This window comes from Brachyistius frenatus, unplaced genomic scaffold (assembly GCF_029030835.1).
Source record: "Brachyistius frenatus isolate BFR_SWC_R1_liver_20210118 unplaced genomic scaffold, ASM2903083v1 Contig_305, whole genome shotgun sequence".
In the NCBI taxonomy this organism is placed as follows: domain Eukaryota; kingdom Metazoa; phylum Chordata; class Actinopteri; family Embiotocidae; genus Brachyistius; species Brachyistius frenatus.
This window is the reverse complement of record NW_027210904.1, coordinates 40494-62054: the sequence shown is the minus strand read 5'-3', so window position 1 is coordinate 62054 and position 21561 is coordinate 40494. Positions and strand designations below refer to the sequence as shown.

At 44.4% G+C, this 21561-nt stretch overlaps 2 protein-coding genes across 2 annotated transcripts; one reads left to right on the top strand and one right to left on the bottom strand.

The window, feature by feature from the left end:
- Positions 1-3764: 3764 nt before the first annotated feature.
- Positions 3765-5538, bottom strand: LOC138635381 (uncharacterized). Its single transcript, XM_069722812.1, has 6 exons — positions 5397-5538; positions 4921-5244; positions 4488-4814; positions 4271-4390; positions 4032-4063; positions 3765-3946 (listed from the first exon to the last, which is right to left on the bottom strand). The coding sequence occupies exons 1-6, from the start codon at positions 5536-5538 to the stop codon at positions 3824-3826; spliced, it is 1068 nt and encodes a 355-aa protein (XP_069578913.1). The 3' UTR covers positions 3765-3823.
- Positions 5539-7452: 1914 nt separating this feature from the next.
- On the top strand, positions 7453-8625 carry LOC138635370 (prostaglandin D2 receptor 2-like). The gene is made up of 2 exons (XM_069722798.1): positions 7453-8455; positions 8519-8625. The coding sequence occupies exons 1-2, from the start codon at positions 7453-7455 to the stop codon at positions 8623-8625; spliced, it is 1110 nt and encodes a 369-aa protein (XP_069578899.1).
- The last annotated feature ends 12936 nt before the right edge of the window (positions 8626-21561 follow it).

The window sequence follows — 21561 nt, the reverse complement described above, 5'->3', positions numbered from 1 at the left end:
TTACTGTTTTATCACACGTACTACCAATCCATATAACCTTTGTTACCATTTTTAAAGCAGCATAGTGATTTAGTCTGACGGATGCTTCTGTGCTTTTTGCTGACAGTGGTTGGTTTCACTTCCTTCTCATGTGGTAAAATTAACTTTGAATTCTGAGGTATTTGATTGCAAAAGTTGATTACAAAACGCAATATAAAGTATTGTAGTGCATTGTGGTAAATGTTTAGACATTTAGTCAGCATGGTGGGAGACTCGACCCATCCCTCACAGCCTCTTCAGCCTGCTGCCTTCTGGGAGGAGGTACCGCAGCCTCCGTGCAGCTCCTCCAGACTGAGAAACAGCTTCGCCCATGAGGCTGTCAGAATGCTGAACTCTGTCCCCCTTGCCCCATAAACTCTGAACTTTTGACACTATGGAACCGTATTTATAAATATATATTGCAGTCAAGCATCAGGTTGTTGTCTGTTTTTATCATTTTTATTGTTACATATTTATACTTTTCTTGTTTTATCTTTTTATTTTGCACGCTGTGGAACTGTGAGAAACAATATTTTGATCTCGCTGTATGTCTTGCACATATGGTGAATTAACAATGATGTTGACTTTGACTTTGATTGTGAAGGAGCTTGTTTCTATCGGTCATTTTCACCTATTTCCATGCCTGAAAGTGAATGTAGCCTCACCTCTTTTGCATGTACAATACTGTAATTTCCGTAGAGCTTTACTGATCAGAGACAGACGACTGCCTGTGACTCACTCGTGTCTTTTGATCGTTGTGGTCTGAAGGGTTCATGCTTTTACAGAGCTGCAGTAAAACCTCCCCAACTGTTGACTCAGTGGAGACGAGGCTTCACTGGCCAACAGTCTTCTCACTTAAATCCAGAAATCCTGAGTCTCGTTCAGTGACTGCAGGGTGGCCTAATGTTTCTGTTTCTCAAACGAGTCAAAGCTTAAATGGAAAATGTGCCCTGCCATTCTTGCTTTAAATGAATGTGAGGTAGTGAAGAGAGGAAACAGTGCTGTACATTTAAAGCTTTAACTTGTATGTGCAACAAAAGAAAACGATAAAGGGCAACTTGTTAGAGCAATTGTTTACTGTGTTTTTGGCATGTTGAGCGTCTGGCTGCTTGCTTGACTCTGCAGCGTCATTTCAATGTCAATTGGAGCCAAGTCCTCAGTAGTCGTGTTTTTGTGCTGCTGACAAAGTTTGAGTTAGACTTTAGATTAGAAGATGCTCTTTTACTAGACACTTCACTGAATCCTGAGATTTTCTTTTTCATTCAACTCAAATTAAACCATAAGTGCACACATTTTAGGATGCATTTAAGCCAGGTTTTCCAAATGTTTTTAAGTGATGAAAGTGGGTTGTCTTTTTATTTCCTTGTAGATTGTCTTTTCTCAGCACGGCCACACAGAGGTGCTGCAAAGCAGGGTTGGAACAAAAACAGCTGCTGTTCGAGAGTGATTTGGTGAAAGTGACAGTTTAATTGACCAGTACAGAGCATTTAGATATAAAGATAACAAAATATAACGTGACAAATGGTAGAATTTTTTTTCTAATGTACTTTAGATGGGTCATAAGATAATTTTTTTAACTTTTCATACTTGTTGAACACCATGCTGAGTTTCAGTAGAGACAGACAAATCCAACTGCTGCTGTGCATTTCAACTGGAGAAGTTCAAATTTTCTCATATTGAAATTTTCTCAAAAAGTATCTTGATAGTAGTTATGTTCTAAAATCTTTACAACGTTTTGAAGAGATTCAGTGATTTTTTTTTTTTTTATTTGTATTTATTTGTCTCCATTTATCATTTATTTCTCATGTTGAAAACAGGTCAGAAACACTGTGAGCTGCTATTAGAGCATGTTTTTGGGCAGCAGACATCTTGCGGTAACACTGGATTTTTTTTTTTTTTTCCTCTGTGCTTTTGGTTTGTAGAAGATTCAGGTCATTGCATAAATAGACTTCCTGTGTACTTCTGCGCAGACAACAAATCTCTCCTTTGTGGCTCACACTGGAAACGTTTCACTATTTACAACTAAAATGTGTTTCTCTCTATATTTACCCAAATGTATTAATTAAAAACAGTATCATGTAGACCTTCGGCTAGAATAAAAAAAAACCGCTGCTACAGAGTGGAGATAGTAAAGCCAGATCCACTCTAACCTCGTCATGATGCGTCTCCTCCTCCTCCTCCTCCTCCTCCTCCTTCCTCTATATATTCTGTGACAGCTTCAGGTCAACTGTATCACTAAGTCACATGATATTTTTCTTATAGTCCTTTTATTCTTCTACATGATGGTAAAAGTGTGATTTTGTATATTGGTTTTCAACCTGTAAACACATATGGAAGTATAAAAGTATGCGTGGGTGTTAGAAGTGAAAAGAACACGGGCGTTAACGTGAAGCGACTTGAACATACAAACAAACAACATCGAAAATACAACCACATAGACATCCTGTCAGCAGGAGGGAGACGTGGGTGTGAGGGTAAAGGTGACAAAACCACCGCGGCTGAACTCGATGTGAACGAGATGGACCAGAGCGGGAACTCAGAGACAAGGCGTGTTTTTGTTTGTTATCAGTCAGCCGACTTCAGCACTTTAAAAAAACCGTCATGTCTTTATTTTTCAAATTTTTTTTTTCTTTAGTTTTCTTCGGATGAAGATATTGATGTCACATTTGGTCAGATTTGATTATAATATTTGGCTAACCTACTGACTGGTAAAATTCTAGTTAATAAACGTGTGTGCTTTGATTGCAAAGTCTTCTGCTGAAAAAACCCCCATAAATAGAAGTCTTTGTGCAATGACAGAAAACATTGCTGTTGTGGTGCTTAGGGGGGCAGAGAGAAGCTTTTTATGTCAGTCGACCACAGCAGTACATCTAATCACTTGTCTGTGGGTGGATAGGTTTTATGAACAGACGGGACACGCTTCACCAATATCGGTCTTTGAAATGTTCATCGAACCCTGCGGTGTGCTGAATTTAAATAACGCGTATATCGAAACGTATCTATCTGGTGGTCGCGACCACATCAAATTATTTTTGTCATAACTCAAGCAAAATGTGTTGATTATTTTAAAGTTCAGCATCATGATGGAGCGCTTACGTGAAATCTTTCGGTGGAATGCTGCTCCCTGTCGACTATCAGCTTAACTGCACGCAACTACTGAACAGAAAGACCTGACATGATTTAAAGGAGCTCCACAAAGTTTACACATGAAGTTGAGATGACTTGTTGTGAAGAGAGCTAAACTGTCTGTGAAATGCTTGATCTTTTGAAACTTTGCACAATCTCAAAAGAATAAATAACTGGCTTGCATTATGGGAAATGGTGGATGCAGAGTATTTTAAGCTTAATCCACAGTAGGTACTATAAAAGCTGCTTCTCTCACTTTTTACCATTTTGTTTGTCATCCGCCTCTTGTGAGTTCCCTAACTCAAGTCGTTGTAACCCAGTATCATGGCAAAGTGTGAAATAGACACGCCGGTCTGCTACAGCAAAACGTGAAATAGTCACGCTTTACACGGCACGATGAAGTTAGAATACAGGAGGTGGCAACGAGTTGTTTTTTGTTTCCTAACCCCAATCATGTTTTGTTTTGTTTTTTTCCTAACCTCAACCATGTGCTTATTTAGTAACCCCAATAATATGATTATACTTTTACCATTGCAGTTAATCAGAAACAGGATTAAAGATGATCAAACGCATTTAAAACACAAAGTTAATTGATTTCATTACATATATTGACGAAAATTAAAAACACAGCAGTCAGAACGACGATTGCAGCAGTGGAGGGGGGTTGGTTTGATTAAACTCACTCCAGGCCCGACCGGTTAACTACAGAGTAAACCACCTCTGTGTTTCTCTGTCTATTGCTCGTGTCTTGCCTCTTTTTGAAGTGGGGAGCTGCGTACTGCACACCAGAAACATCTTCATTCTGTTGGGAATAAGAAAGATGCATTTTGGATTTGTCTTCATACAAACGTGTAACTCATGTTTGGAAGATTTTATTTTTAAATTACCTGACTGTCAGCAGTGTGATCTAGATGTGACCCTTTAAAAAAAAAAAAAAAAAAAATGGTAGTCATTAACTTAAATAGTCATCTGTCATTGGTAAGCAGATACCTCAAAATAAAGCCCAAACAATCTGCATGGCTGAATACAAGTGTGTGTACGGAAATAAATGAATTTAAGTACAATCAGCCTATTTTCTTATTCTTTCCAAGACATCACTTTTGCGATAGATAATCATTAGTTGTACCTTCAGAATGAAGATAATTCCTCCTGTTCATCTGGCAGAGAAAACCACATAGGACGATGTTCAAGACGACAGACGCAACCAGAGCTGCGACCACACAAGGCACTAAGACAGACTGCTTCTCTATAAAACGTAGAAACCAAAGTAAACCAAGATTAAAAAAAATTTAAAAAAAATACGAGCCTGAAGAGAAAAGAAGTAGCTTCCGTATTTTTCTCACCTTCAACACTGAGTCTCGTTCCGTTCCCAAACAGTATCTCTCCACATGACGCCACGGCACAGTAGTACGTTCCGGCATCAGACTGGCTCAGGTTCCTCATTGATAAACTGCACTCACAGCCTGGAGACGTGGAGTTCTTCACACACTGACGGCTGCTCTGTGTGTTGACGTACATGATTCCAAAGTTTTCTGAATCCTTTTTGAACCAGTAAACATTGTGTTCTCCATCTCTGGCCCCAGCGGGCACCGTGCAGTTCAGAGTTGCAGAGCCTCCTGGTTGCACAGAGTTGGACTCCGGCTGCTGGGGGAAAGACCTGCGACCGGACTCTTAAAAAACAGACATTTTAGGAAATGATATGAAACCAAACAGCAAATGGAAAAATGTAATGAATAGCTTTTAAATTGTTGACTGTTTAAAATCTAAAAGAATTACCATTCAAAAGTAAAAATATGCCTTTCTTAAAATTAGTGACGGTAATGCTGATTTCTCCACAGAAGTACATGGCTGAATCCAATTCCTGGACGTTGGAAATGTTCAGATGGTAGAACCCTTCTCCACTATCAATTGTAAATCGTTTGTTGTCTTTAAACTGGTTGTGGAAGATGTTGGGGTCTGTTGAATGTTTGTAGGAAGAGGATATTATCTGAGGTTGCTGCCCTGCTACCTGCTTGTACCAGCATAAATGTTTAGCACGGAAGACATAGTCACAAGGTAAAGTCACATTATCTCCAGGGTTAGCGTAGAGCAGTGCACCATCTGAAACACAGATAAAGATGACCGCTGAATGCAAACATCATGATACACATTAAAAAAAAATTTAAAAAACCACAATTGCATAATCACAGGCATTTCAAGTAAGATTTAAGATACCCAGAAACCATTTTCAGTGTGAATAAAGAGTGACTTACAGGCTCTAAAGACAAGAACAAAGAGCACGTAAAACCTGAGCATCCTTTCCTCTTCGGTGTTCAGACTCTTCAGTGTGATGGCGGTTAAAGTAAAGGAGTCGAAGGCAGGCGTCGCACCTTCAGTGGAAAATGGTCTGTACATAACCCAGGTGCATACGATTTGTGGGTTTCGAAAGGAAGTGCGAATCACCGATTTGACAGATATTAAGTTTGACCCATTTCTCTGATTTTGACACCACAGCATGTTTCTTTGTGTTTTACTCCACAAAGCTGCCTGATTTCGCGATCAAATTTGATCCAAATTGATCTTTCTAAAACATCCTGCATTCGTTTGAACTTCGATACACTCTCTGTGGTGTAGATGTGCTGCAGATGTATAAAGTGCAACAGGCTTGTGCAACTCAATTTTGCATCCTTTTGTGGATGAAAATTCTGCCACACATAACTCATCAACGCTTCTTCGTCTTGACTAGAGGAGATGCCTCGTGCACAGCAGTCAAGCAGCAGAGGGGTGGATGGGTCATAATGTATTTGGGCTTTAAACCATTCCGTTCTTATTGAGACGACAGTAGTTCTTGAAAGTCCGTTTTTTTTTTAACACGAGGATTTGATGTGGTGCACTTTTCTAAACTTGCAATGATTCTAATGTTCTGAATGAGCTTCAGCTATATGTAATGACAGAACTACAATAATTAAGTCTGCTAAAGATAAACATATCATCCTGAGATGTAGAGTAAGTCAAGTAATTTTTGATATATTCTTAAAATGAAAAAAGGTCCAATTTAGTCATTGTGAATGTCAAAATTGTATTTGAGTCATTAACTACACCAAAACCTCTGGCTTGATTTGTGATCTTTAACATTAGTAATTGGCCTGGACATTTTGATTTGTTCAATTATCTTACTGGGTGATATGTATATGATATGAGTGCGTCATGACAGTGATATTACATGCACTTAGATTTTTGTTGTTCCATATTCTGAGTCAGTGTGATCATGTAGATATTGAACAGAAGAGGTCTGAGAGCGCAGCCTTGGGGATCTCCACGTGTCATTTTTGTTCATGCAGATGTGCAATTATTACCAATCCAGGCAAAGTAGTTTCCATACTTCTTGATGTTTCAAAGAAGTGTTTTGTATTAGTATGTGTTTGTTTTAGTGTTTGTACATACTGTGAGTGCACATGCATGGCAAGCACATAGATCAGGGGATTTGAAAGCAGAGGCAGATCATTCTCGACAAAACTTCATCCAGCTTGGATTTTAAGCTAATTCTACTGACTCACTGTTCAACAGTTAAATTACATCATTCTTTGATACAGTTACAAATTCGTGCTGTCTTACAACAATGTTACATAATGCAATACATTTTGGCATCAAGGGTAAATAGTTGACTCTGAGAGTAATGTCGTCCAGAGACAACAAATAGACCCGGAGGCGCTCCGCAAAGAGTTTTACCTGTGAGCTAACCGTCCTGTACTGTAACTCTCTGGTGATTTAATGGATGACACCGACTCATCTTTTCTCATATCCACAGTGTACGAGTACAGCCCTGCAGTTTCCCTCAACTTTCTAATAAGGTACAATAAATATTCACAAGTTGTCACTGATTGACATTGATTGATTCTTTATGGCCAAGTAATAATCCTGCATTGTCAGACAAATATTATGAGTTGCCAGGTTGTGAAAACTCTTTGTCGTGATATTTAAATACTTATTATTGCTCTGTAAAACAGAAATAATGGATGTATTAACAACTAATAAAACATTACTTAAACTTAAAAAACAGCTTTAAAATATTTCGGTTTCAGTCAGATTTTAGTGCATTGTGACTTGAGACTAAATGAGCTCACTATCTCATGAGCTCTGTACCACTATTGGAAGAAACTATGAGCTAAAACAGTTCTCTTTCCATATCCTTTCATTATTTATTTTCTTAATACAATTTTTTAATGCTCAGCTTTGCATGTTCGAATCTCTGTTGCAGATCTCAGCCGTGTGAAGCAACAGTCTGAATTGAATCTGCTCCGTGCGACATCAAGACCTTTTCCTTTCAAGATGCTGTACTGTTCTATCAGCCAGGGGGCAAACATCACCTTCACCCCCTCAAACCAAACGACCAAGTTAAGTCCCTTGAGTATTTTTACCATTTCCCTCCACGGCCTGGTCTCTACCTTTGGCATCGTGGAAAACCTCATCATCCTCGTAGTGGTGGGCCTCCATGTCCGCCGCTCTATCATCAGCGTCTGGATCCTGAACCTCGCTGCCTCCGACCTGCTGACCACCTCTTTCCTGCCCTTCTTCACCGTCTTCATGGCCAAAGGCAACACCTGGACGTTGGGCCTGACCCTCTGCCGCATCCAATCCTCTGTCTTCTTCCTCAACATGTTCGTCAGCGGCTTCCTGCTGGCGGCCATTTCTATGGACCGCTGCTTGGTGGTGCTGAGACCCGTCTGGGCTCAAAACCACAGGAACATCCAACTCGTGGGCATCATATGTGGGGTAATCTGGGCCTTGGCCGTGGTCTGCACTATTCCCTTCTACATGTTCCGTGATACCATCACCTTACCCACCGGGAGGATTCTCTGTTACTACAACTACGCTCTGTTCCGCCCTAGTGGACCACATGACCTGCAGTCTTTATGTAATCATCGCAAGCAAGGCCTGGCGATATTTAGGCTCCTTTTAGCCTTCCTGATCCCTCTCATAATCATCATCTTCAGCTATGCTGCCGTGAACACCGCCTTGGCCCGCAGAGGCTGCCGGCGGCCTTTCCGTTTTGTTCGACTCGTAATGGCCGTGGTTGTGAGCTTCATTCTCTGCTGGGCTCCCTACCACTTGTTCATTATCATCCAGGTGATGGTTCCCAGTGAGCATCCTGTGCAGTCATTTACCAGCAAGGCCCTCCCGATTTCAGCAACAATTGGCGTCCTTAACAGTGTCCTCAACCCCATTCTGTATGTGTTCAGCTGCCCTGACCTGTGCAGTAAGATCAGGCATTCTCTCGGCACAGTGTTGGAGAGTGTTCTGGTTGAGGATCTGGCAGAGATGGCCCGGCGCTATAGCACCGCCCGGGGCTCACTCAGCACCGCCCGGGGCTCACTCAGCCCCGCCCAGGGCTCACTCAGCACCGCCCAGGGCTCACTCAGCACCTCTGAGTTTGGGATGAAGCAGAAGAATTCCACTCAATCTTTTGTTCCGAAAACGGAGGAGGAATCTAACTCGGCTTAGACCTGAAAAGGTACCATCAATTCTGTAAATATGGCTTTTACTCACTTCAACTGCACAGAGGAACAGCCTTTATATGAAAAAAAGGCTTTTATTTCTGTATGATATTTCAGTAAGAAGAGCCCTTGTTTTCTGATCTGCTCCAGTTACAATATATTGCAGCTTCAGTCCCTTTTTCTGTCCCTAATTCCCTTTGTTTCATATTTCCTTTCTTTTGTGTCACTTCCAAACTGTCACTGATGAAACATTTCTGTATTTCATTTCAAATTTAAAGTGGTCAGGCAACTCATTTTACATATGTTCGTTGCAAGGTTTTAGTTTAAAACATTTCTGATCTATTACATTTCACTGATGGAAACTTCATTATTTTCAGAGTCAAATCCACTGGACTTTGTCTTCCTGATGGAAGTTCTTGTGTGAAAATGTCCATTATGCCAAATCATTTGAAGTTTTAAGATTGTCGGGCCCTGCGTTCTTCATTAGTATTTTAACCCGGTCCTTTAGCGTCGCTGCTTTGTTTGTGATGGCTACGTCTTCAGCTGATGACCTACTTTTTATTTTATTCAAGTTTACGGTACTTGTAATGTCATTTGTGCGCTCGCTTTGCACATTTTACTGATGTGACAGCAGGAACTGCAGACGCATGAAGTGTTGAGATGGTATCGGTCGCTCAAAGTGCTGAAACAAGTATATTTTGGAGCTTCTGTATTTTCTTTCCTTATTGGTTCATTCACTCCGGGTGCTTGAAACAGATGTCTTAAAATGTGCACTGTACCTCTGGTTTGTTAACCAGTCATTTCAATGGAGTGAAATGAAGATGAATAAAGAGATTAAAAAAAAAAAAAAAGCATTATGTTTTGATGTGGTTTATAACGATTAAACCACAGTCATGACTGTTTTGTCTGTGGTGATTCACATTCATTCTATTTTCAAAATAACTGAATAGGAAAACAAGTGATTAAACAGGATTTTTTTTTTTAAATTATTTTTGTTGTTGTAAACATATCAGTAAAAAATAGGTTGTGAATTTTGCACTTCTCACTCGAAACACAGTCTCAAAGCAGAAACAAATACATATTTTCAATATGCGATCAGATCGCTTCCAGATTTTTAATTTATTCATCTTTATATCTCTTCTTAAGGCAACAGTGAGAACCAGGGGCTGAAAAGGGCATTTTAACATGAGGGTCTACGGTGATTGACTCGCTTTTGGAACTAGCCTTAGGTGTCCACTGGAGGAACTTTTTTGCACTTCACATTGGTTTACTTTTTAGTTTTCTATTAGGATTCCTGTCTGTTCCCAGTGTGTTTTCCCGTTTAACCCCCGAATACCTCTCCTCCTGTGTCCTGTCATTTCCCTGTCTGTTTTTTCCCTCAGCAGTACCCTCCTCCAAGCACCGCCCACTGCCGCACCTCTCTCCGGCAGCACAGCTGAGCGGCATTCCGAGTGATTACGCCGGCCGCTATTAATACCCTGGTCTCCTGCCCGTCCGGTTGTCAGTTCGTCCGTTGTCTTCCCGCAACCAGTCCAGTAAGTCCGTCCGTCTCCCGGTGTTAAGATTCCGATTCTGACTCCAACCTGTTTCCTGTTTCCTGCCTTTCAGTGTGGAGCCACGGGCACCCACCTGAACGAAGAAGATTCCAGATCGTTCCACGGAGATCATCTGCGGCAATCTTGGCAATCCTGTGTCGAGCTACGAGTGTCACACAGTCAACCCTGCCTATTCCGTCCAGTGTCGAGCCACGGGCATCACTTGCACGAAGAGACCTTCCAGTGTGTTCCTCGGAGATCCGCTGTCGAGGGTTTGGGCGATCCTGTGTCGAGTCGCGGACGTCATACAGTCAATCCAGCCAATCAGCCCGCTGAGGAGAAGTCTGGGGATTCCCCCCAGCGGAGCTACGTCACCCGGTCACGTGCCAAGGAGATCTCCGGGATTCCCGGGTGGCAAGGCCCCGCGCCGGCAGCCAGCCGCAATCGTGGAGGAGCGCATAGCCGCGCATTTGGACTCAGACATTTTGTGTGCCTCCTGTTAGTTATCTATACCTAGGAGAAATAAAGGACTTGGTTCACCTGACATTCCGCTGCTTTGTCTGCATTTGGGTTCGTTTGAAGCACACCTCACAACAGAACAAACTGACCAGACGTGGACCCAGCGACCGCAGCAGAATCTATCTCTGCGGACCACCTGCAGAGGGCGCTTGCGAACCAGGGGATTCTCATCGGACAGCACCATCAGCTGTTCCAGGGACTGACTGTGACGCTCAACAGGCTCTCGGCTCCCAGGTGGCAGAGCTCGGGACTATGATGCGGGATCTCTCTCTCTCTCTCCAGGCCGTCTCTGGACCGCCCGTCGCTGGACCGCCCGTCGCGGCTTCACCTCCTCCCCGTGAGTCATTTGTTCCGCCCCCGGAGCCTTTTCACGGGCTACAAGGTGTTGCAGAGGATTTTTATTACAAGTGATGGTAGTGTTCTGGCAGCAGCCTATCACCTATGCCTAGGACAGTTTGAAGATCTCTTATATGATAGGGTTGCTGCGAGGACGAGCCTTGATCTGGGCTGAGGCCTGGCAGACTCGGAACTCAGTAGACTCTACCTCGTTCGCACGGCTGAGGGAGGAGTTTAAGAAGGTGTTCGATCACCCGGAGTACTCCAGTGATGCGGTACAGCGGCTGCTTCACCTACGCCAGGGCGCTACGAGCGCGGCTGAATTTTCAGTGGAGTTCCGGATCCTAGCCGCCGAGTCCGGCTGGGACGAGAGGGCCCTGCGGGGTGTGTACCAGAACAGTCTATCCGAGGTACTTAAGGATGAGCTCGCCGTTCGGGAGGAGGCCGACTCCTTAGATGAACTCATCTCTCTCTCCATTCGGCTGGATAACCGGATGCGGGAGAGACGGCGCGAGAGGAACCGCCGGACTGCCCCGCCGGGCCGCCAGTCTAACCCCTTTTCCAGTTTCTCGTTCCAGGCACCTACACGTCGACCCACTCCCGATCAGTTGGACCACACCGCTACGACGCCGCCAGCGGACGAGGAGCCCATGCAGCTGGGGAGGTTGCGTCTCACTCGGCAACAGAGGGAGCAGCGCCTCAGGTCGGGAGATTGCCTCTACTGTGGGGAGCCGGGGCATCGCGTCGCTTCCTGTCCGGTTCGGCCAAAAGAGGGAGCTCGCCAGTAGTGGTTGGGATACTGGCGAGTGAATCCAAGCGTTTTCCCCATCCCAAGTCTCTCCTGACGTTGCCAGCGAGCCTGGGCTTGCCATCAGGTCCTCTTCCCATCTCGACCATTATTGACTCTGGAGCCGAACAGAACTTTTTAGACTCCACGTTCGTCTCCACGCACGGGATTCCGGTGGAGGCTCTGGAGCGGCCGCTGTCGGTGAGCGCCCTGGATGGCAGCCCGCTGGTGACCATCACACACCGAACTCTGCCCATTCCTCTGCTCGTGTCAGGCAATCACCGCCATGAGATTCGGTTGTATGTGTTCCCGACTCCTCAGACACCCCTGGTTCTGGGCCATCCTTGGCTCCGGGACCACAACCCCCGGATCGATTGGATAGGAGAGAGAGTCCTGGGTTGGAGCCCGGCCTGTCATTCGCGCTGCCTCAGATCCGCCGTTCCCCTGCCTGAGAACATCCCCTGCAGTTCTACGGCTGGACCCGACCTATCCTCTGTTCCCCGGGAGTACGCGGATCTGGGGGAGACTTTTAGTAAGGAACAAGCCCTCTCCCAACCACCTCATCGGCCGTACGACTGCGCCATCGAGTTGCTCTCTGGCGCATCGTTTCCCACCAGCCGCCTCTACAATCTGTCCCGACCCGAACGAGAGGCGATGGAGCGATATATTATAGACTCTCTAGCCGCAGGAATTATCCGTCCCTCATCCTCCCCACTGGGAGAGGTTTTTTTTTTTTTTTTTTTAACAAAGAAAGACAAGACCCTGCGTCCCTGCATTGACTACCGTGGTCTCAACCAGATTACCACCAAAAATAAATACCCTCTACCACTGCTAGACTCCGTCTTCGAGTCTCTCACTGGGGCCACCATATTCACTAAATTGGACCTCCATAACCCCTACCACCTGGTCCGAATCCGAGAGGGAGATGGGTGGAAGACAGCATTTAACAGCCCCTTTGGTCATTTTGAATATTTGGTCATGCCCTTCGGCCTGACCAATGTCCCTGCTGTCTTCCAGGCCCTGGTTAACGACGTTCTTTGGGACTTCCTAAACCGGTTCGTGTTCGTCTATTTGGACGACATATTAAACTATTCGGCTACCCCCGAGGAACACTACCATCATGTCCGTCAGGTCCTTCAAAGGCTCCTGGAGAACCGGCTCTTCATTAAGGCAGAGAAGTGCGAGTTCCACGTCCCTTCCGTCCAGTTTTTGGGCTTCATCATAGAGGAGGGGCAGCTCCGAAAGGACCCGGAGAAGGTCAAAGCTGTGACCGAATGGCCTGTGCCCTCCTCCCGGAAGAGACTTCAGCAGTTCTTAGGTTTCGCCAATTTTTACCGGCGGTTCATCCGGGGTTACAGCCAGACGGCTCTTCCCCTAACTCGACTCACATCCACCAAGGTGGATTTTAGCTGGACACCCGAGGCCAACGAGGCCTTTTTGGACCTTAAGGAACAGTTCGCCTCGGCCCCTATCCTCGCACATCCAGACGAGAGGCGCCAGTTCATAGTCGAGGTGGACGCTTCGGATACTGGGGTCGGGGCAGTGCTGTCCCAACGTTCAGCCGCTGATTCCAGGCTTCGACCCTGTGCGTTCTTCTCCCGAAGACTCTCCCCTGCCCAGCGGAATTACGACGTAGGTAACCGAGAACTGCTGGCTGTGAAATTAGCTCTGGAGGAGCGGAGGCACTGGCTGGAGGGATCAGCGCAGCCTTTTGTCGTCCTCACAGATCACAAGAACCTGGAGTATATACACTCAGCCAGAAGACTAAACCCCCGTCAGGCCCGCTGGGCATTATTTTTTTCCCGTTTCAATTTCACCATCACCTTTTGTCCAGGGCACAAGAACACTAAGCCCGACGCCCTGTCCCGTCAGTTTTCCCCGGATGAGGAAGAGCCAACCCCGGACACCATTGTGCCTCCCTCCTGCGTGCTAGGGGCGGTGACTTAGGAGGTCAAGACAGCGGTGCGTGAGGCTCAGCGGACCCAGCCGGACCCCGGAGGAGGTCCCCCTGACCGGCTGTTCGTTCCTCCGTCCGTCCGTTCCCAGGTCCTGCGGTGGGCCCATGACTCTCGGCTCTCCGGCCACCCAGGTATCCGCCGAACCATGAACTGGCTTCGCCGCACCTTCTGGTGGCCATCCCTCGAGGAGGACTCACGAGCCTACGTCTTGGCCTGCACTACGTGTGCCCGCAATAAGGCTTCACACCGACCCCCTGTGGGTCTACTACGACCACCCCCCACCGCCCATGGTCTCATATTGCCCTAGACTTTGTCACGGGGTTCACTCCATCTGACAAGAACACGGTCATCCTGACCATAGTGGACCAGTTCTCAAAGGCAGCCCACTTCGTTCCACTCCCCAAGCTTTCGTCTGCCCAGGAGACCGCTGACCTGCTGACCCTACATGTCGTCCGACTCCATGGCATCCCTGCGGATATTGTGTCTGATCGGGGCCCGCAGTTCGCCTCTCAGGTCTGTAAGGCGTTTTGCCGGACCATCGGGGCCACGGCCAGCCTCTCCTCGGGGTTCCACCCCCAAACAAATGGACAGACCGAGAGGCTGAATCAGGAGTTGGAGGCCGTTCTTCGGTGTGTGACCACCGCCAATCACGCATCCTGGAGCCGTCACCTTCCGTGGGTAGAATACGCCCACAATTCCCACACCTCCGCTGCCACTGGACTGTTCCCCTTTGAGGCCTCCCTGGGCTATCAACATCCCCTGTTCCCGAGCCAGGAGGTCGAGGTAGCAGTCCCATCGGTCCAGGTCCATGCCCGTCGCTGTAGGCGGGTGTGGAGGGAGACTCGGGCCGCCCTACTCCGCACGGCGGAACAAAATAAGAGGGTGGCAGATCGTCGCCGGGTTCCCGCTCCCGTGTACCAGCTCGGACAGCAAGTCTGGCTCTCAACAAAGGATATTCCCCTTCGCACAGAGTCAAGAAAGCTGTCCCCGAGATTCATTGGACCTTTCCCTATCACCGCAATAATCAACCCCGTCACAGTCAGGTTACAGTTACTGACCTCCATGAGAATTCACCCTGTCTTCCATGTCTCTCTCCTGAAACCCGTGGTCACCAGCCCATTAAATCCTCCGGCCACACCCCCTCCACAACCCCGAATCATCAATGGCGGGCCCGTCTATACGGTAAATCGCCTCCTAGATGTCCGCCGAAGAGGTAGGGGGTTCCAGTATCTGGTGGATTGGGAGGGTTATGGGCCTGAGGAGCGGTGCTGGGTACCACGCTCCCGGATCTTGGATCCAGAGATGGTTCGCACTTACCACCGACAGAACCCTGACAAGCCTGGCGGTTCGCCAGGAGGCTCCCATTGAGAGGGGGGTACTGTTAGGATTCCTGTCGGTTCCCAGTGTGTTTTCCCGTTTAACCCCCGAATACCTCTCCTCCTGTGTCCTGTCATTTCCCTGTCTGTTTTTTCCCTCAGCAGTACCCTCCTCCAAGCACCGCCCACTGCCGCACCTCTCTCCGGCAGCACAGCTGAGCGGCAACATCAAAAATACAACCACATAGACATCCTGAGGTTGTCTCCAGGGTTAGCGTAGAGCAGTGCACCATCTGAAACAAACATCATGATACTCATTAAAAAAAAAAAAAATCACAATTGCATAATCACAGGCGTTTCAAGTAAGATTTAAGATACCCAGAAACCATTTTCAGTGTGAATAAAGAGTGACTTACAGGCTCTAAAGACAAGAACAAAGAGCACGTAAAACCTGAGCATCCTTTCCTCTTCGGTGTTCAGACTCTTCAGTGTGATGACGGTTAAAGTAAAGGAGTCGAAGGCAGGCGTCGCACCTTCAGTGGAAAATGGTCTGTACATAACCCAGGTGCATACGATTTGTGGGTTTCGAAAGGAAGCGCGAAGCACCGATTTGACAGATATTAAGTTTGACCCATTTCTCTGATTTTGACACCACCTATAGTACAAACAGCATGTTTCTTTGTGTTTTACTCCACAAAGCTGCCTGATTTCACGATGAAATTTGATCCAAATTGATCTTTCTAAAACATCCTGCATTCGTTTGAACTTCGATACACTCTCTGTGGTGTAGATGTGCTGCAGCTGTATAAAGTGCAACAGGCTTGTGCAACTCAATTTTGCATCCTTTTGTGGATGAAAATTCTGCCACACATAACTCATCAACGCTTCTTCGTCTTGACTAGAGGAGATGCCTCGTGCACAGCAGTCAAGCAGCAGAGGGGTGGATGGGTCATAATGTATTTGGGCTTTAAACCATTCCGTTCTTATTGAGACGACAGTAGTTCTTGAAAGTCCGTTTTTTTTAACACGAGGATTCGATGTGGTGCACTTTTCTAAACTTGCAATGATTCTAATGTTCTGAATGAGCTTCAGCTATATGTAATGACAGAACTACAATAATTAAGTCTGCTAAAGATAAACATATCATCCTGAGATGTAGAGTAAGTCAAGTAATTTTTGATATATTCTTAAAATGAAAAAAGGTCCAATTTAGTCATTGTGAATGTCAAAATTGTATTTGAGTCATTAACTACACCAAAACCTCTGGCTTGATTTGTGATCTTTAACATTAGTAATTGGCCTGGACATTTTGATTTGTTCAATTATCTTACTGGGTGATATGTATATGATATGAGTGCGTCATGACAGTGATATTACATGCACTTTGATTTTTGTTGTTCCATATTCTGAGTCAGTGTGACCATGTAGATATTGAACAGAAGAGGTCTGAGAGCGCACGTGTCATTTTTGTTCATGCAGATGTGCAATTATTACCAATCCAGGCAAAGTAGTTTCCATACTTCTTGATGTTTCAAAGAAGTGTTTTGTATTAGTATGTGTTTGTTTTAGTGTTTGTACATACTGTGAGTGCACATGCATGGCAAGCACATAGATCAGGGGATTTGAAAGCAGAGGCAGATCATTCTCGACAAAACTTCATCCAGCTTGGATTTTAAGCTAATTCTACTGACTCACTGTTCAACAGTTAAATTACATCATTCTTTGATACAGTTACAAATTCGTGCTGTCTTACAACAATGTTACATAATGCAATACATTTTGGCATCAAGGGTAAATAGTTGGTAGCTGTGGGTGTGTAGTGTCATAAATAAGTAACAATGATTGCAGACCTCATCTTACAAAGCAGTCTTGAATGACCCCTAAACTTTTTGGATTGGTTGATAACCATTATATGTCTTATAGCCATCATTTTATCTTTCCATTACCTATACCTGCTTTACCCTGGACAGGATAACAGCAGGGGTTGGAGCTGATCCCAGCTGACTTTGGACAAAGGCAGGATAAAACCCTGGGCAGGTTGCCAGTCCGTCACAAGGGCCAACACAGAAAGACAGACACTCACATTCAAAGCCAGAGTGTCCGGAGAAAACTCATGCAGGCGCAGATAGAAGACGCAGACTCCACACAGAAAGTGCTCCAGGCGAGGTTCAACCCTTCTTGCTATGAGGCGACAGCGCTAACCACTGCAGCCTCTTGTGTGGAAGCCATGTTGTTCAATCCACCACACGAAGTGGAAGTGTGTAGATTTGAACTGGCATCGAGAGGGAGGGGGAGACACAGTATTCTTTAAATGCAGGGACAGTGGTGCACATTTGCAGACAGTCTTACCAGTAGGACGTTCATAGTGTTGCACTCGGTTGTTGGCACAAAAAGTGCCTAAAATAGTGGCATGACGAATGGCAGCAGAGAGCTTAAGACAGGGGTGTCAAACATACGGCCCGCGGGCCGGATCAGGCCCGCGAATAGGTTTAATCCGGCCCGCGAGATGATTTTGCAAAGCATAAAATTGAGCTGCAATTTTTCAATGAATGGAACTGCTGTTCTAAATGTGTCCGGTGGGTGTCGCAATAGCAATTCTGTTAAGCAAGCAAACTGTTTCTACTGGGGCTGAACAAGTCGGCTACAGCCAGTCCAGAGCGAGCTTGTCATTCTGCCTGACCAATTTGAACATTACGTGCTTTGGCACCCTCATTGCCCCAAAATGTCTCTGTCAAAAAAGAGAAAAGTGGACGCAGAGTGCAGAGTTTTCCAAGAAAAATGGACATCCTCCTATTTCTTCACAGAAGTGAATAAGAAAGCTGTGTGTTTGGTGTGTTCACAACATGTTTCAGTGCTGAAAGAATATAACCTTCGTCGCCATTATGAGACTCTTCATGCCGACAAATACAACAACTTTCAAGGACAACAGAGAAGAGAGAAGGTGGATGAATTATTGGCGGGTCTGAAGAAACAGCAGTCTGTGTTCACTCGTAGGCGAGAAATCAGTGATGCTGCAGTGAAAGCCAGCTACATTACAGCTAATGAAATTGCAGTGGCTTCAAAGCCATTTATTGAGGGGGAAGTTGTAAAAACATGCGTGCTGAAGGCTGCGGAGATTGTGTGCCCTGAAAAGCGCCAGGCTTTTGCAAATATCAGCCTGACAAGAAATACAGTTGCAGACAGGATTTCTGATCTTTCGGCGGATTCGGACAGCCAATTGAAGCGCAGAGTAAAGTCATCTATTGCTTTTTCAGTTGCAATTGACGAAGGCACGGACATTACTGATGTTGCGCAACTGGCAATATTCATCCGCGGAGTTGATGACACTTTGACTGTCACCGAGGAGTTTGTGGATGCCAGGTTTCAAGAATGAAATAATGGGCTTAAAATGCTGCATGAGATACTGCACCCTGATATAGTTCTGTGAAAATGATTGTCTTCTCTGGAAATTTAAAGAAAATGAACAGTGTGTGATTTACTGTAATAAGGTTAGAAATTTCAGTTCATAAGTTTGGTTTGTTGAAATTATTTATGCATTGCACAGCTTTTATTTTTCTGTCAATAAATAGTTTAATTTACATAGCAGAGAGTAACTCAACCGTCTTCAATAGTTTCTACCTCAGTTTTTATGTTTTGTTGAGTTAGCACAGGATTAATATGTGGAAATGACAAATGAGGTATTTAATACCTAGAAGAGTTGTTTTATTTATTTATTTCGTATTTTGTTCAATCCCAGGTAGACTGTGACTTAAAGTTTAATGACTTTGTAGACACACTGAGACGAAGTTTAAGTTCCAATCATTGAAGCATTGTGTTCTTGAAATTGCACCTATTTTTTCCTCAGAATTTTCAACTAACTTGAAGTGTTTTGTCAAGAGGATTTTTTTTTGTGTTGTACATTTTCAGAATGTGCTTGTACTATTTTGGACCTAAGTAAAACAAAGAAAACAATCTGAAGTTGTCATTATTTTGAAGGTATTATGCCATGATTTTATCGGTCCGGCCCACTTGAGAATAGATTTTTCTCCACGTGGCCCCTGAGCTAAAATGAGTTTGACACCCCTGTTGTAAAGGAAGAAAAGTTTTGAGAGCTTTTGACATGGGAGAGAAAATGACTCGCAGGTTTCAACAGTACAAAAACAAGACAGAGGTGTTATTTCTTTGCCTTGTCATTGTTTAAGTAGCACACACAGCTCGCCCTGTAACACACTACACAAACCGCAGTGAGACAAAAAGCAGAAGTGCTTCACACTGTTCAGTCACCAATTACACAGGTCTGTCTTGGATTTCAAAAGTATTTTGTGATGAAAGTAGTGATCATCATGGTAAGACAGATAACAGATAAAGAGATGTGCACTATAATAGGCACATGCGATACTACTTAGATTCTTTGACGGGCTGAAGAGGAAGGGGAAATGTTTAATAGTAAACAACGTCGGCTCCAAAATGTACCAGCAGGTGTCAGTGTAAACCTAGAGCACAACACAAAGTCAAACCAGAGAGTTGTGTTTGCAGACATTTACGCCCTCACCAGACCTGCAGCAGTCATCGTTTCTGTTTAACTATGTCACAGCCTTGCTTATTTTATTTTACACTTGGTAACTTCTGCTTTGCTGGCTTTCTCTATTCCTGAGGTCTTCAACACTGTGACACTCACAAGTGCGCACGCTGCGGTTTGTTGGATAGCAGAGCAGTGAAGCACCTTTTCCTCGATCGAACTGCATGTTGGTTTCAGAGGGCCGTATTCACAAACCTCTAAAAATCGTCTCGGAGAGCTCCGAAGCTTACGTGTGATTTCCGAAACTTCATGTCGAGACAGAAACTTGTATCTCGGCGGAGATGTGTGGGCTGGACCCGTTGCTTGGTTTTGACACGTCCTTTTTAAAAGGTGTGATTGATTGGTTTTTCACCTTCGGCTCCGTTGAGGCCCAGGATGCCTTTAACTTTTATCTTTAAGGGGAAATTTTTAAGCAACACCACAGTTCTAAGAATTTTAGATTTTCTTCAGTGGAAGTAACTCTTTGCACCAGGAAGCTTTATTACCTCGCATGATAGTTAGAGTAATGAGTTAGATGACACTCTGGCATGCAGCTTTCAGTAGTTGAGCAGCATGAGTAGAGACTACTGTATGGATCCTATAAGCAAGCTCTGTTTCTGTAGAAGAGTTTTAACTTTCTGAATACGGTGTTTAACAGAAGTTTAACCAACCTTCCAATTGTTTACAGAGCTGAACTGTATCTGTTAGATTTCTCGTAGCAATTTGTATCATCGCCTCTTTTTATTTTGACTTTCGATTTAAATCATAAAATCTATTGGAGCACAACACTTTCCGATGATCATGTTTCCCTTACCGTCTGTGTTATTTACAAATGGCGCTGTTGACAATGGGATTGTCGCTGGATTTTTGTGGACTGCAGTGCTCCCTCTAACAATATAGGCAGGGCCAGAGAACACAATCTGTTTGCTTATTTTTCTCAAAAAGAGATCCATATAATGGAGTGGTTTTATAAATAAACCATAGGGAGAGTCGTTGAGAAAGTGGTGCTAACTCAACCTGGTAGTGGATATAATCCTTATAAAGGAAGGCATTTTCTAGTATTTTTATTGCTGATATAGTGAATTAAATTCTTAATTATTTAAACTGTAGGTAGGTAAAACCCATTTCTTCAATATACTCTCGGTTGCTGTCGTTTTATAAATAACCCTGACTGAAATGAAATGTGTTGTTTATCTTGATTGTGAAGATTAGTAGCTCGGTCATCAGATAACTTTCTGATGCCAAATGTTAAAGATGATTTATATTGTGGGGGGGGGAATCATCAAATCATAAGACAACTTGAATTATAGACTCTATAAATAACAGCCTTCAAACCTAGCAGACATTATTTTTGAATAACAGCTTGACACTTTTAAAAGTGATATCGTTTGGCACTTAGCTATAATTCAAATTCTAAGAAACATCTTTTGCAGTTGAAGACTTCCTATTTCTATAAGTACACGCCTACAAAGCCACTGCTTTGTATGGTGTCTGCAGTAACATAACAGGACAGAGACCTCATCAGAGTTGCCACGGACAACGGGGACAGGTAAGGTAACGGGGCCTGTGTGGTTGTATTAAAGGTTAGCACAAAGGGTTAAGTGAGAGGCTATTCATCCTTTTCCGTTTCAGCGTCAGTATCTTGCAACACGGCAGATAATTCCCTGATCCGCATTATGTTTTTTTCATAAAGAAATTAATCAAATCTTGTCATTTTATTATTTATTCTTTTAGCCGGTTGTAAAGAAATTCTCAAAATGACTTTGATATCTCGTATACAGACAGGCTGCAATTGTTTCATTCTTCGGTGCATTAAAATGTTCCATCTATGTGATTTCTAATTTCAGTTCGTTGTTGAGAAATTATGTGAGCCATTAAGTTTATTTGTGTAACACTTTGCTAAATATACAGAGGTGTTTTATGGTGGCGGCGCACTACGTGACATTATCACATCG